This window comes from Rhinoderma darwinii, chromosome 2, assembly GCF_050947455.1.
Source record: "Rhinoderma darwinii isolate aRhiDar2 chromosome 2, aRhiDar2.hap1, whole genome shotgun sequence".
Classification (NCBI taxonomy): domain Eukaryota; kingdom Metazoa; phylum Chordata; class Amphibia; order Anura; family Rhinodermatidae; genus Rhinoderma; species Rhinoderma darwinii.
Genome location: NC_134688.1, coordinates 354641243 through 354655651, shown reverse-complemented (window position 1 = coordinate 354655651; position 14409 = coordinate 354641243). Strand labels below are relative to the sequence as shown.

Below are 14409 nucleotides of genomic sequence, written 5' to 3'. Positions count from 1 at the left end.
TAAAAAAAAAATTGTGTCAAGTTTCTATAGCCTTTAAACTCTCAGTCTATAGACTTGTTTGCTATAGATGGCATCATCTCATTCGCATATTACAGACTACATAGATTGCAGACTGTAGTATATAGTTTGCTGATGGTATCTCTGGGAAAAAGAAGAGAATGTGAATTATTACTGTTGCCCAGTTCTTTTACAGTTCATCAATAACAAAAAGCGTTTCCGCCACAGTCTCTCTACGCTGGAGGTGCTTTTTAATATTGAAAGGTTTTCACATACTCCTGTAAAGAGATCACCTTCCGGTTTATTGCACGCAAATATGTGAGCCACAGCTGAATTCTCTAAAATAGAATTGAAGACATAATCACATCCACATGAAGGGAGGCATATGGACAGTTCATTTTATAATTTAACCAGCTTTTGTCGATTTTTTTGTTTTCATTCTTTTCTGCCACAAAAGATGATTGATATTGTAGTTCTCTCATCCTTCACAATGTCAGCAAGCCAGTCATGGCAAATCTATACCTTTGTGTATGGTATATCTTTTCTGAACTAAGAATAGATATAAATGACATGCCTTCAAATATCGGTTGATGCAACTCCATAGAAATATACTAAAAGGTAGATTCTCTCTAAGAAAATACAGACTGCAAAATTTTAGGAAACATGAATAAAGAAAATAGGGATTTACGCTCACCTCTCCCAGTTTATCCAACTTCACATATGTTTCCAGTTTTCCAAATCCAATATCTGACTGTAAGCAACATGCAGATTAGTATACATCTTGGCTAGCATCATGGAAAGTTACATTATGCTATCTAATTCACTGTGGCAAGTTAGCTGAGTTACATAAAGGAATTTAATATATCACATAATAGACTAGGAACGCAAATACTTTTCTTTTGTCATGTCTATCCATATAAAAATTATTTATGAAATATACTTTCACATTTCCTGAGACCTAGTAGTCAAACAGGCTGCATTACCGACTGTTGAAAAAAACATCAACATTTCTTCCTGCAGAAAACTGAATGTTATCACCTCATTATATCTCTAATAGGCAAGGATGACAGGTATATTGTGCTGCCTGACCAAGATAAGCAGCTTTCACACAGGCAATGTCAAGAGGAAGAGTGTAGACAGCTGACAAATAACAGAGGGAGATGTCTGGGCTATCTGGGGAGGGCTGCAAGTGTCACTAAATTTACTCTACTATGATGCATACCCTTTCATGCTGTGAAGAGAGAGTTGAGGGCCTCCAATAAAAAAAAAAAACACCTCAGGGAACAAATATAGAATAACACAAAACAAATTCCCACTTAATTTAAATATGCAACACAAACAAAAATATGACTTTTCAAATCTACTTGCTGCTTTTCACCTACTAGCATGAACTATATAAAAAAAAATAACATTGGCGAATATTATTAGCGAATACTATTTTACGATGCACTGGTATCTCAAATGAAATTATGAAATATATAGTTTACCAACTGTGTTAGCACTAACCAAGGATGCTCTTCTTGACATTCGACTTTCTTGCTTTGGAAAGTCATCTGGACTATTCATTTGTAGTTTGTCCAGGAGCTCAGGCGGTAAACGGAGGTCCACAGGTAGAGAGAATGGTTTGCCAACATGCTAGTGAGGAAATACAAGCATGTAATATCATTTAAACACGGCATAGACAAAAAAAAGAGACCATAATAATTTTTTTAAAACTAAAGAAGCAGACTTTGGTAGTACAAGAAATGCTTGAGGGCCAAGCTACAACAAGAGAAAGTATAAGGGCCATACTGTGTTTTCAATGACCACTATGTCCCAAAGTCTGTCGTGACAAATTAAAAATACAGAGATTTTGGCAATGCTGCAAATCACTACAAGGTTTAATGAACTTGTCCGGGCTAGAGATGCCAGGGGAGGGGGGGAATGCGAGGTGGCCAATCATAGTCAAGGGTGCACTCTTTGGGGATGCTTCTGACTGGCTTCTAGACCCGTTATAGTGGTTCTAACCCTGTTTTGACTTGCGCATTGGTTTTCCTGTTTGCTGCCTGACCTCCATTACCTGACCCCTGAATTGTTTGACTATGTTCCTATTTGCTCCATGGTACTGCAAACCGGTTCTGCCTGACTTCTGTTACTGATCTCGGCTAGTCTGACTATGTCTAAATACTCCAGTATCCCCGTTTTATCAACCTACCCTCACAGGTTAGTGAGTGTGCGTATGTAAGGTCTACTTTGTGTGAAACCGGTTGAAAGCTGGGAAATCATGTAAAATGAGAACTGTTTTTACGATAGTTAATAATAATCGTTCAGTCCAGGTCAGTTCCATTAGTCAGAATAATCTGTATGTGTATAAATAGCCCTTAACCCCAAAAGAGTGACTTTTTTTCATTGTAAACATTGAAATTATGTATCATGTAAATAAAGTTTCCGCATAACTCGGGTCCATTTAGTTCATATAAACCCCTTAATGCTGTAGCTGATTTTGGCTTTAAATGGTAATTTTTTTTTGCCAAAGTTTACATAAATCAATACTACAAGTGATTTATTAGAGAAAAATGCCTCTTTTTTCACTTCTCAGGCTCCTTTCCTCCCCCTCCTAATTGTTCACTCACTCTGAATTTACTGCTTTTTCCTGATCCTCAAGAGGAGATGGACTATTAGCTCACTGAAGGATCGGGTTACAGCTGCCCATAAAAGTCTATGCAGAGCGAGAGAGAGAGGCAGAGAGAGAGACACAGAGATGCTTTAGCAGCTTTCTAGTAAGTGTTAAATATCACCCTAGTGCTGGTTCACAGCTTCATTGCGCATTACTGCTGTATGACCTCCCCCATGTTTCTGCTGCTTCTTTATATGTGATAGATCGGGACAGGGGCGTTGCCAGGGTCTTAAAAGATCAGGGGCACAAGCCCCGAGACATATATTTACCCCCCCCCCCAAAAAAAAATATTTATTTACATATATATCGGAGATAGCATATCTATAAGACTAAGGCCCATATAGATACACTGCGGGACAGTACTGGATGTATTGTCTCAGCATACAGTATCATACATGATAGGCTTAGATACATGTGCAATATCTCAGAACTGGGAGTAAGGAGTGAGGATAAGCCGACGCTTGTCACGGTGATGTGCTGGCGGTTGTAACTATCCCTCCACGGTGGCCACTTCAGATACTGCTCCCCAGTCTGGTGCAGGGTAAGGAGGTCAAAGGGAAATAGAACTTGGATAGATTTGTTGTGACGCCAGTTATATATATGTAACCTGGGGATGAGCTCCAAGGATGCAGGGCTGTGATGATAACCCAGGGCAGAATATAACAAAGTTCACAGATATGGAGAGGTGCAGGGGTGGATGGACTGAAGCTGATATCTTCCCTCGCCAGTAAATGAATCCAGAGAAACAGGGGGGTAACTTAGAAAATCCAACTTACTTTACTTAGATGAACTTGCAGTGAAAGTATTGTACAGGCAGGCTGGATGTAGCATGGAGTACAGGCAGGCTCATGAGGTTCCTTTCTTCTTTGCTCAGATTAGTGTTCAGCCAACAGGTCTTTGCTTCTCTAACAGTTCAGCTGTAACTCTTTCTCTCTCTCTGTTAGATTTCTCTACTCCCTGGGCAGGGGCGTAGCTAGGGGGGGCAGGCGGGGCACGTGCCCCAGGCGCAGCTCCTCCTGCACTATAATTGTACCCGGCCATTCAGCGCCTTTCCACGAATGAAGCAACTGGTACCTTTTGTACCAGTGACGCTTCCGTCGATGAAAGACGCTGACTGACTGACAGGGAAAGTCATCCTGCCCAGCCAATCAGCGCCTTTCATAGACGCTGTGTTCAACCCCCTGGAGACCTGCGCAGAAGAGCGCAGGTCTCCATGGCTGCCGGACGGCGTGGGAGCGGGAATAAGGTGAGTTTGGATATATATATTTTTTAACTGTAATAGAAGTGTGTGGCTGTATCTGCGGGGGGACTATATCTACAGGGGGACTATATCTACAAGGGGGCTATATCTACAGGGGGTGGGCTATATACAGGGGGACTATATCTACAGGGGGGCTATATACTGGGGTGGGCTATCTACAGGGCGACCATATCTACAGGGGGTGGGCTATATACAGGGGGACTATATCTACAGGGGGGCTATATACTGGGGTGGGCTATCTATGGAGCACCATATACAGGGGTGGGCTATAGCTACAGGGGGGTATATAGTATAGCCCACCCCTGTAGATATAGCCCACCCCTGTAGATATAGCCCCCCCTGTAGATATAGCCCACCCCTGTATATAGCCCACCCCTGTATATAGCCCACCCCTGTAGATATAGCCCACCCCTGTAGATATAGCCCACCCCTGTAGATATAGCCCAGCCCTGTAGATATGGTCCCCCTGTAGATATGGTCCCCCTGTAGATATGGTCCCCCTGTAGATATGGTCCCCCTGTAGATAGCCCACCCCTGTAGATATAGCCCCCCGGTAGATATAGTCCCCCTGTAGATATAGTCCCCCTGTAGATATAGTCCCCCTGTAGATATAGCCCACCCCTGTATATAGTATCCCACAAATAGCTCCCCCTATAGTGGTCCACAGAAAGCCCACCCCTGTATATAGCCCCCTTGTACATATAGTCCACCCCTGTATATAGTGCTCCACAGATAGCCCACCCCTGTATATACTATATACAAGGGTGGGCTATCTGTGGAGCACTATATACAGGGGTGGACGATCTAGTGGAGCACTATATACAGGGGTGGACTATATGTACAAGGGGGGCTATATACAGCGGTGAGCTATCTGTGAAACACTATATACAGGGGTGGACTATATGTGGAGCACTATATACAGGGGTGGGCTATATCTACAGGGGGGCTACATACATGGTTGGGCTATCTGTAGAGTACTATATACAGGGGGGCTATATACAGGGGTGGGCTATCTGTAGAGCACTATAGGGGGAGTTATTTGTGGGACACTATATACAGGGGTGGTCTATATGGGGGCACTATCTGCAGGGGCTCTATGGCAGGCACTATATACAGGGGGCTCTATGGCAGGCACTATCTACAGGGGGCACAGTGTGTTTGTGTGTGACACGGTGTATGGTGCTATTATAATTAGAGGTGCAGTGTATGGCGCTATTATATTTAGGGGCGTAGTGTGTGGTATAATGATAACTTTATATTTATTTATAGGTGCAAAAATGTTGGAAAAGTGAGAAGCTGAAGACATGTGAGCGGCAAACTGCAGAAATGGGCTGTGACCGGGAGAAGCCACCATAGAGGTCTGGACCGGATGGAGAAAAAGAACTAGAATCTGAGACGTCACCGGTGAGTCACTTAATGTAAATGTTTATTCTGCCTCTAATCAGTACTGTAGTCACTGTATGATCTGCAGCGAGATGATGGGTGGTGTGATTATGATAGGATTTATTTTTTGTGAAACGCCATCTCCCAGCATATCCTTATCATTGTTTGGGCCATGCTGGGAGCTGTAGTTTTACGCCGTACACACCTATACGGCAGGGGTTGCACTAAATTGAGCTGTATTTGTGCTGGTGTTGTATATATGTAGTGAGCTTGCTTCTGGGGCTGTATATATGTACTGAGCTTGGTTATGGTGTTGTGTATAGAACCATATTGCTTGTAAAATGTACAAATGTTTTTATGCTCGCGTTACATAAAAATAAATGACACGTCGATTGGTAGAGAAAACAAACATGGCGAGGGGGAAGGAGATGTCGGGAGAGAGGTTGGTGGTGGGGGGGGGGGGGGGGGGGCGCTAAACTGAATCTTTGCCCCGGGTGCTGGAGAACCTAGCTACGCCTCTGCCCTGGGCAATATGTCTCTGTACACCGTGTTCTTTAGGAATTAGATGTCTCCCACTGCAGAGATTAGCTCAGCATGCATTTTCCTTTCTCACTCCACTATCTCACTCTTCCCTCACAGGCTCATTAGTTAGGAGCTCTGTGATTGGCTGGTTGCTTCTCCAAAAGACTTATAATACTTCCAGAGAATCTCATTTGTGTGCTGTGCGTTGAAATAACGCCCAGCATACGGACCCGTTGATTTCAATGGGGCTATTCACACATGCATGAGTTTTCACACAGCGCGCGTCAGTTGCGTGAAACTCACTGCATGTCCTATATTGGAGCGTTGTCACCCACCTAGTCGCCCATTGAAGTCAATGGGTGCATTAAAACCACGGACAGCACACGGACGACATCCGTGTGCTGTCCGTATTTAACGCATAAATTACATTGGGGCAAAAAAAAGTGCTTGCAAGTGCGTGAAAAAAAACATGCAACGCAAAGCACACTGATGCAAAAACGCAATGCACATGACCAGATTTACACGCGTTTTTTGTAAATCTGTCATGCTCGTGTGAATTTAGCCTTAGATACAGGGCCCCAGCAGTAAGCATCCTTGTACTAACCCTCAGGGGCAAATTTGTCATTTCTGGGGCCCCAAGCAAAGTTATGTCACAGGGCTCTAATCAAAGACACCTGTAGAGAGTTCCCCACACAATGCCCCCTGTATATAATGTCACAGCCCCCCTGTATAGTTCCACACACAGTCCCCCTGCCATACATCCCCCTTGTAGACAGTGCCATGCAGTAACATATGTTCACCCCCCCAAATGTGTGTGCGTGTATGTATATGTATGTGTGCATATATATATATATATATATATATATATATATATATATATATATATATATATGAGACAGCATATCTGTAGCACTCTGACCCTATAGCTATGGATGGGATTAGAGAAAGGTCCGGACTAGGACTGAAACGTAGCAATCTTGAATATGGGTGAATAAACGTTTTTCACTTTTTTGACTACCATGTTGTGGAGTGCTGCCTATTTTTTGAATTCCTAAATTTGGACTATTGGTCGCGGTCTATTGGCTTGCACACACGAAACCTTTGATAGAGGTGATTTTTCAAATTGTGGTGCGGTTCTTCTTTGCATTTTATGGATAGGATTAGATACAGTAGCTTCACAGACAGTATCACACATGATAGGCTTAGATATAGGGCCCAGGTCGCTGACATTGCGGCTCCAGTGCTGGACCCAGGAAATGTAAGAATAATAATTGTTTTGCTTTTTTATGTGTTACAAAAAATTTTTGTGTGTGTGTTTTTTTACAGGTTCGGTCGTTGGACTACGTCAGATTCGAGGACTACTTCGATGACGGCTTTTTTTATTCTCAATAAAATGGTTAATGAGGGTTGTGTGTTTTTTTTATTTCAATAAAATATTTTTTTCATGTCCTTGTATTTTTTTAAACTTTATTACTACTGCCTTATTAATAGCCGCTGGCTGATTGACCGTGTCCATTACTAAAGCGGGGCTTAGTATTAGCCGGTGCAGAGGCTAACATAACCCCCATTATTACCCCGGTACCCACCGCCACCAGGATAAGACATGGGCCATGTATCTAAGAATACCATGTGGTAGGCTTAGATACAGGGTCCATGTGTGACACGGTCTGTTAGAACCTGTATCTAAGCTTACCACAAGGCATGCTTAGATACAGGACTTCAGACGACAGTAATCTTATACTGTATAAGATTACTGTCTGCTGGGGCCCTGTATCTAAGCCTAACATGGAAGGCTTAGATACAGGGTCCATGTGTGATACTGTCTGTTAGACCCTGTATCTAAGCCTACCACAAGGCATGCTTAGATACAGGACCCCAGCAGACAGTAATCTTATACTGTGTAAGGTTACTGTTTGCTGGGGCCCTGTATCTAAGCCTAACGTGGAAGGCTTAGATACAGGGTCCATGTGTGATACTGTTTGTTATATACTGTATCTAAGCCTACCACAAGGCATGCTTAGATACAGGATCCCAGCAGACAGTAATCTTATACTGTATAAGATTACTCTCTGCTGGGGCCCTGTATCTAAGCCTAACGTGGAAGGCTTAGATGCAGGGTCCATGTGTGATACTGTCTGTTAGCCCCTGTATCTAAGCCTACCACAAGGCATGCTTAGATACAGGACCCCAGCAGACAGTAATCTTATACTGTATAAGATTACTGTCTGCTGGGCCCTGTATCTAAGCCTAACATGGAAGGCTTAGATACAGGGTCCATGTGTGATACTGTCTGTTAGACCCTGTATCTAAGCCTACCACAAGGCATGCTTAGATACAGGACCCCAGCAGACCGTAACGTTATACTTACCTCCTCTTCAGCTCCGGTTGCAGCGGATGTCCCAACACCATCTAGCGTCGTGATGTCATCCACGGCGCACAGCGTCCTGACGCGAGTAGACGACAGGACTTCCGCTGCGCACGGGAAGTTAGATGGGTAAGTATGTGTTGTTACTATAGTAACAGGGGCCCGTGTATTTGATTACATAGGCCGGGGATCGAGGGCACCGGGCCAAAGATCCGGGGCTTGGGCCCCCGAAGGCCCGGTGCTAGCGACGCCCCTGGATCGAGATAGGAGAGCGAGATTCTCCTATCCTCTGTGTGCAGTGTATGGAAGACATGATAGCCATTAGGCTGCGCCCACTAACTCAGAGAAAACTGAGAATTAGAGTTAGAACCTGCGGAGGGGATTACTGTACACAGAAAATGCCATGTACAAGTCATATAATGGCCAGAAATAGTGTAATTCCTCATGTACACACATGACAGCTTATCTGAAATGTCACCTGAAGGGTTAGGTATGCTTTAAGGCTGGTTTCACCTTGTTTTTTTCTTGGGGCTAAAGCGCTTTGTCCAGATGTTAGTTTTATAGTCTATGCAGAAAAATATAAAAATGTCTACATACATATATACAGTTTTTGAGGACAGTGCCACTTTTATAAAAATGCAGCATGTTTTAGGTATCATGTTATTCTGGTGTTTTTCTGATAAGACTTCTCCAAAGAACTGCAAAATCGGCAGTACAAAATGACACAAAATAAAAAACTGCTCCAACAATGCATGTAAAAAACAAATGAAAAATGCTTTATACTGCTAGCGCTTTTTACATGTGTTTTAAAACACAAAAAAAAAACAATAGCAGAGATTTATTAATACTGCATTAAATTTAGACGGTTTAAATCTAGGTCAGGCAGGCAGAAGTTGCACCACATTTAACACAGTGGCGCATGCTGTGTGATATATTTGTAATATGAAAGACATATTATATACTTTTCTCTTCTTTACGCCACCTCTTGTTTGATTTTAGAGCAATATTTTGTCTCAAAATTTTGGTGCAATTTGGTTAGTTTTAAGATTCCTTGCCCCTTTTCTAGATACTTTCCAAAACTGTCTAGTGAGGTGCAAAAAGTGTCTAAAACACCTAAAAAATATGGCGCAAGGCATCTACCCCAGATGTGCAGTATCTCCCCATTGTGCAAGAGAGGCCTAATTGCCCTTCTGCATCCACTTGGGCATAACTTTTTAATTTTTTCATCAGTGTAGCTGTTTGAGGTCTTGATTTTTGCAGGACTATATGCAGATTTTGTATGTAGCATTCAAATTATTTTATTAATATCTTATAATCAAAGAGTTTTATTTTCCCCCATCATTACCGATCATCAAGCATGCAGATTTTACTGTTCAGGTTATTATAAATAGAAAATATCAAATAGATCATTAGGTGCACCTCCTAATAAATTTGGTGCATCTTTGGTTGTACGTGCGATAGAAATGAAAATCTACGTCTGATGTAAGCAAGTGTAGATTTGCGACATAATTTCCGCCACCTTCGGGCATAAATTATTGGAAATCTGTCAGTCTTTCAAATGTCCCACCCCCGTTTCATACTATTTTGAAAAGAGTCGAGAGAATGAATAAGTCGCAAATTTTTGGACAACTACGGTGTGAGCCAAAGTGTTCAACTTTTTTAATTAATAAAACTGGCGTAAATATTTTATTATATTCCCCTGTGTGTTTAAAATCTATCTCTGGCAGACGCTTATCTCCTGAGCATGCTAAAATCCAACATATGTGTGTGAGTATATGGGTGTGCCTTTGAATGTGTGTGTGATAGTGAGTGTGTACGTGTGTGAGTATATGGGTGTGCCTTTGAATGTGTGTGTGATAGTGAGTGTGTATGTGTATGAGTATATGGGTGTGCCTTTGAATGTGTGTGTGTGTGTGTGTGTGTGTGTGTGTGTGTGTGATAGTGAGTGTGTATGTGTGTGAGTATATGGGTGTGCCTATGAATGCGTGTGTGATAGTGAGTGTGTGTGAGTATATGGGTGTGCCTTTGAATGTGTGTGTGATAGTGAGTGTGTATGTGTGTGAGTATATGGGTGTGCCTTTGAATGTGTGTGTGATAGTGAGTGTGTGAGTATATGGGTGTGCCTTTGAATGTGTGTGTGATAGTGAGTGTGTATGTGTGTGAGTATATAGGTGTGCCTTTGAATGTGTGTGTGTGATAGTGAGTGTGTATGTGTGTGAGTATATGGGTGTGCCTTTGAATGTGTGTGTGATAGTGAGTCTGTTTGTGTGTGAGTATATGGGTGTGCCTTTGAATGTGTGTGTGTGTGTGTGTGTGTGTGTGTGATAGTGAGTGTGTATGTGTGTGAGTATATGGGTGTGCCTATGAATGCGTGTGTGATAGTGAGTGTGTGTGAGTATATGGGTGTGCCTTTGAATGTGTGTGTGATAGTGAGTGTGTATGTGTGTGAGTATATGGGTGTGCCTTTGAATGTGTGTGATAGTGAGTGTGTATGTGTGTGAGTATATGGGTGTGCCTTTGAATGTGTGTGTGATAGTGAGTGTGTATGTGTGTGAGTATATAGGTGTGCCTTTGAATGTGCGTGTGTGATAGTGAGTGTGTGTGAGTATATGGGTGTGCCTTTGAATGTGTGTGTGATAGTGAGTGTGTATGTGTGTGAGTATATGGGTGTGCCTATGAATGCGTGTGTGATAGTGAGTGTGTGTGAGTATATGGGTGTGCCTTTGAATGTGTGTGTGATAGTGAGTGTGTATGTGTGTGAGTATATGGGTGTGCCTTTGAATGTGTGTGTGATAGTGAGTGTGTATGTGTGTGAGTATATAGGTGTGCCTTTGAATGTGTGTGTGTGATAGTGAGTGTGTATGTGTGTGAGTATATGGGTGTGCCTTTGAATGTGTGTGTGATAGTGAGTCTGTTTGTGTGTGAGTATATGGGTGTGCCTTTGAATGTGTGTGTGTGTGTGTGTGTGTGTGTGTGTGATAGTGAGTGTGTATGTGTGTGAGTATATGGGTGTGCCTATGAATGCGTGTGTGATAGTGAGTGTGTGTGAGTATATGGGTGTGCCTTTGAATGTGTGTGTGATAGTGAGTGTGTATGTGTGTGAGTATATGGGTGTGCCTTTGAATGTGTGTGTGATAGTGAGTGTGTATGTGTGTGAGTATATGGGTGTGCCTTTGAATGTGTGTGTGATAGTGAGTGTGTATGTGTGTGAGTATATAGGTGTGCCTTTGAATGTGTGTGTGTGATAGTGAGTATGTATGTGTGTGAGTATATGGGTGTGCCTTTGAATGTGTGTGTGATAGTGAGTCTGTTTGTGTGTGAGTATATGGGTGTGCCTTTGAATGTGTGTGTGTGTGTGTGATAGTGTGTATGTATGTATGTGTGTGAGTATATAGGTGTGCCTTTGAATGTGTGTGTGGTAGTGAGTGTGTATGTGTGTGAGTATATAGGTGTGCCTTTGAATGTGTATGTGTGTGAGTGTGTATGTGTATTCGAGGAGTACGGTATATGTTTCTGCCCACGGAAGATGTTGGAATGATGTCAAATGGCTGAATTGTTCTACCATCTGCACATATAAGTTCCATGGTAAAATGGAATCTAATAATTAAATATTATTCACACATACACACAATAAATATCAGTTTGCTTGATTTTACAAAATAATACCATCATGATACGGCTAAGCTAATATATTTCTATGCACTGCATGGTGTTGCTATGACAACATCATGGTATAATCCCTTATGATAATGCACGGGAAATGCATCTGTCTTATCGTTTTATTATTGAAGTTGCTGCGTATACTGGAAAAACCTTGGTTATCCTTGTAATGACATATATATAGTCAGTAGAATTCTCAACCACGTACACTGTAATTATGATAAATCAGAACTCAGCACCGATGCGTAAAAAAGGTAAATTATTATTACATGAAGAAATGGCATCACCAAGTGCCAACACATTTTGGGGCATCACAAATTGCTATCTGTAACAAAAATTTATTTTCAGACCGTCTGTGGCTGGCTCCATTGAGGGACGTGTGTGTTAGGTGGCATAACCATTTTAATACCTATATGTACCAAGTGTGCCATGTGACATATTTGAGCACAATTGATAAGTGACAGTCAATGCAGCTATGTATTCTTCAAACTGCTTTTGGACAGGTGATAGATGACATGTCTTTTATAGTAAATACTGTCACGGAGCCAGGAGAGGGAGGTGTGGACCCACTTTTTCACTAAGGCATTTGAGATTGGGCTAAACCGGGGAGCGGAGTCTAAGGGAAACCCTGGTATTCATCCTTTAAACCATGCAGTAATTTCCCTTGGTGACGGCCAACGTAACAGGTGTAGTGCAAGTAAGCGTAGACTGGTATATCAAAAGGTCAGGGCAGATGGCAAGGTTTGAAACAAATCATAGTTGAAGATATAGGCTGAGGTCAAAACACAGGATTCCAATAGAAGAGATAGCAGAGAATCACTAGGATCCCAGGTAATACTAGTAATTGCTCTGGCAAGGAAAGAAGGAAGGGGAGGAACCTTTACAGCCAGGGAAAGCTGAGAAATAATTTTGTTGAGTGCTGGCCCTTTAAACAATCGCGTGCACTAGGACCCAGAAGTCAGCGTTGGTGGCGTGGGAGGCCGCCAGAAGAGGAGCAGGTAAGATTAAAGCAGGGAGCAGCTGGCATTACACATACTTTAATTTTCTAAAAAAAAATAATTCTGGAACATCTTTTCTGAAAACTCTCCATTGTGCCGTTCCTCTTATTCCTCCTAGAAATGTATGAATATATTGACAATTAAGGCTGGATTCACACGAACGTGTATTGCGTCTGTGCGGGCCGCGTGGTTTTCACGTGCCACGCACAGACCAATACAAGTCTATGGGGCAGTAAACACAGTCCGTGCTTTTTGCTCAGTGTTTGTCCGCTGCGCAAAAAGCGCGACATGGTCAATATCTCTGCGTATTTTGCGCATCACGCACTCATTGATGTCAATGGGTGCGTGAAAACCACGCAGGTCGCTCGGAATCACTTCCGTGCGAACTGCCTGTTTCGCGCACCAGCTGTCAAAAGGATGAATGTAAACAGAAAAGCACCACGTGCTTTTCTGTTTACAAACATCCGAATGGCGTGTCATAATGATGGCGGCTGTGCGAAAAGCACGCAGCCGCGCATCATATGATGCTGCCTCACGGAGCAGGTAAGTGGCTTTTGCGCAGGCAAAACGCCGCGTGTTTTGCGTGCGCAAAAACGCCACGCACGTCTGAATCAGCCCTTAGTGTTACTAGTTGGGACAGTATGACACTGTCCAATCAGTGCTGACATAGCTTAGTTTCAAATCACTAAAATGAAACACAAGAAGGTGCCTTATGCTTCATTGCAAGAATAAAGCATGAGATAACACCTATTTTCATGTCATCCAATATTTTAAATGAATGGTCTTCCAATACCATGAGCTGTAGCTAATTAAAAGCAACACTTATGCAGTGCCCACAAGAAAGGAGAGCCAGGCAGATGGCAGAAAAGAGAAAAATGTTTTGATCACCTTTACTAAATGACATATTTTTGAAGAGCGTGCACTGTCACTTTTACCCATACGCCTGGGGGCCCCTGAGGGCCCACTGCCACATAGGAGAAACGCAGTGCTATTACCTCACACTCTTAGGCCGGATTCACACGAGCGTGTGCGTTTTGCGTACGCAAAAAACGCGGTGTTTTTGCTATCAGTGTGTGAAGAGTGGGAGAAGAGGGTTGCATTGACAATCCAACACAATGGGCAGCACTCTGAACACATTTTATAAGTGGTCAGAAACTTGTAAATAACTCATGAAAGAATAAAGTAACGTTAAAACCAAGCACACTATTGTTTTTCTTGTGAAATTCTCGATAAGTTTGATGTGTCACATGACCCTCTTCCCATTGAAAAAACTAAAGTTGGATACAAAATGGCCGACTTCAAAATGGCCACCATGGTCAACACCCAGCTTGAAAAGTTTCCCCCCTCCCATATACTAATGTGCCACAAACAGGAAGTTAATATCACCAACCATTCCCATTTTATTTAGGTGTATCCATATAAATGGCCCACCCTGTATATTTGGGACAGAGACTACAGACTACTTCATAGTGCCTACTCACTAACAGCATAGAAGCCACTACATATTCAATACTCCCTAAACTTCCCTGCTCTATCCTCAGAACTTAAGAAAATGATCGTAATAGTA

At 42.5% G+C, this 14409-nt stretch overlaps 1 protein-coding gene across 2 annotated transcripts in view; it reads right to left on the bottom strand.

The window, feature by feature from the left end:
* Nucleotides 1-14409, bottom strand: part of CDK18 (cyclin dependent kinase 18) — a 133284-nt gene that overhangs the window by 24407 nt on the left and 94468 nt on the right. For both annotated transcript variants that reach the window (XM_075853796.1, XM_075853795.1), the window contains 2 exons: nt 1504-1632; nt 692-748 (listed from right to left, as the gene is read on the bottom strand). In XM_075853796.1, the coding sequence (XP_075709911.1) occupies nt 692-748; nt 1504-1632 (186 nt within the window). The remainder of the gene's footprint in view (nt 1-691; nt 749-1503; nt 1633-14409) is intronic.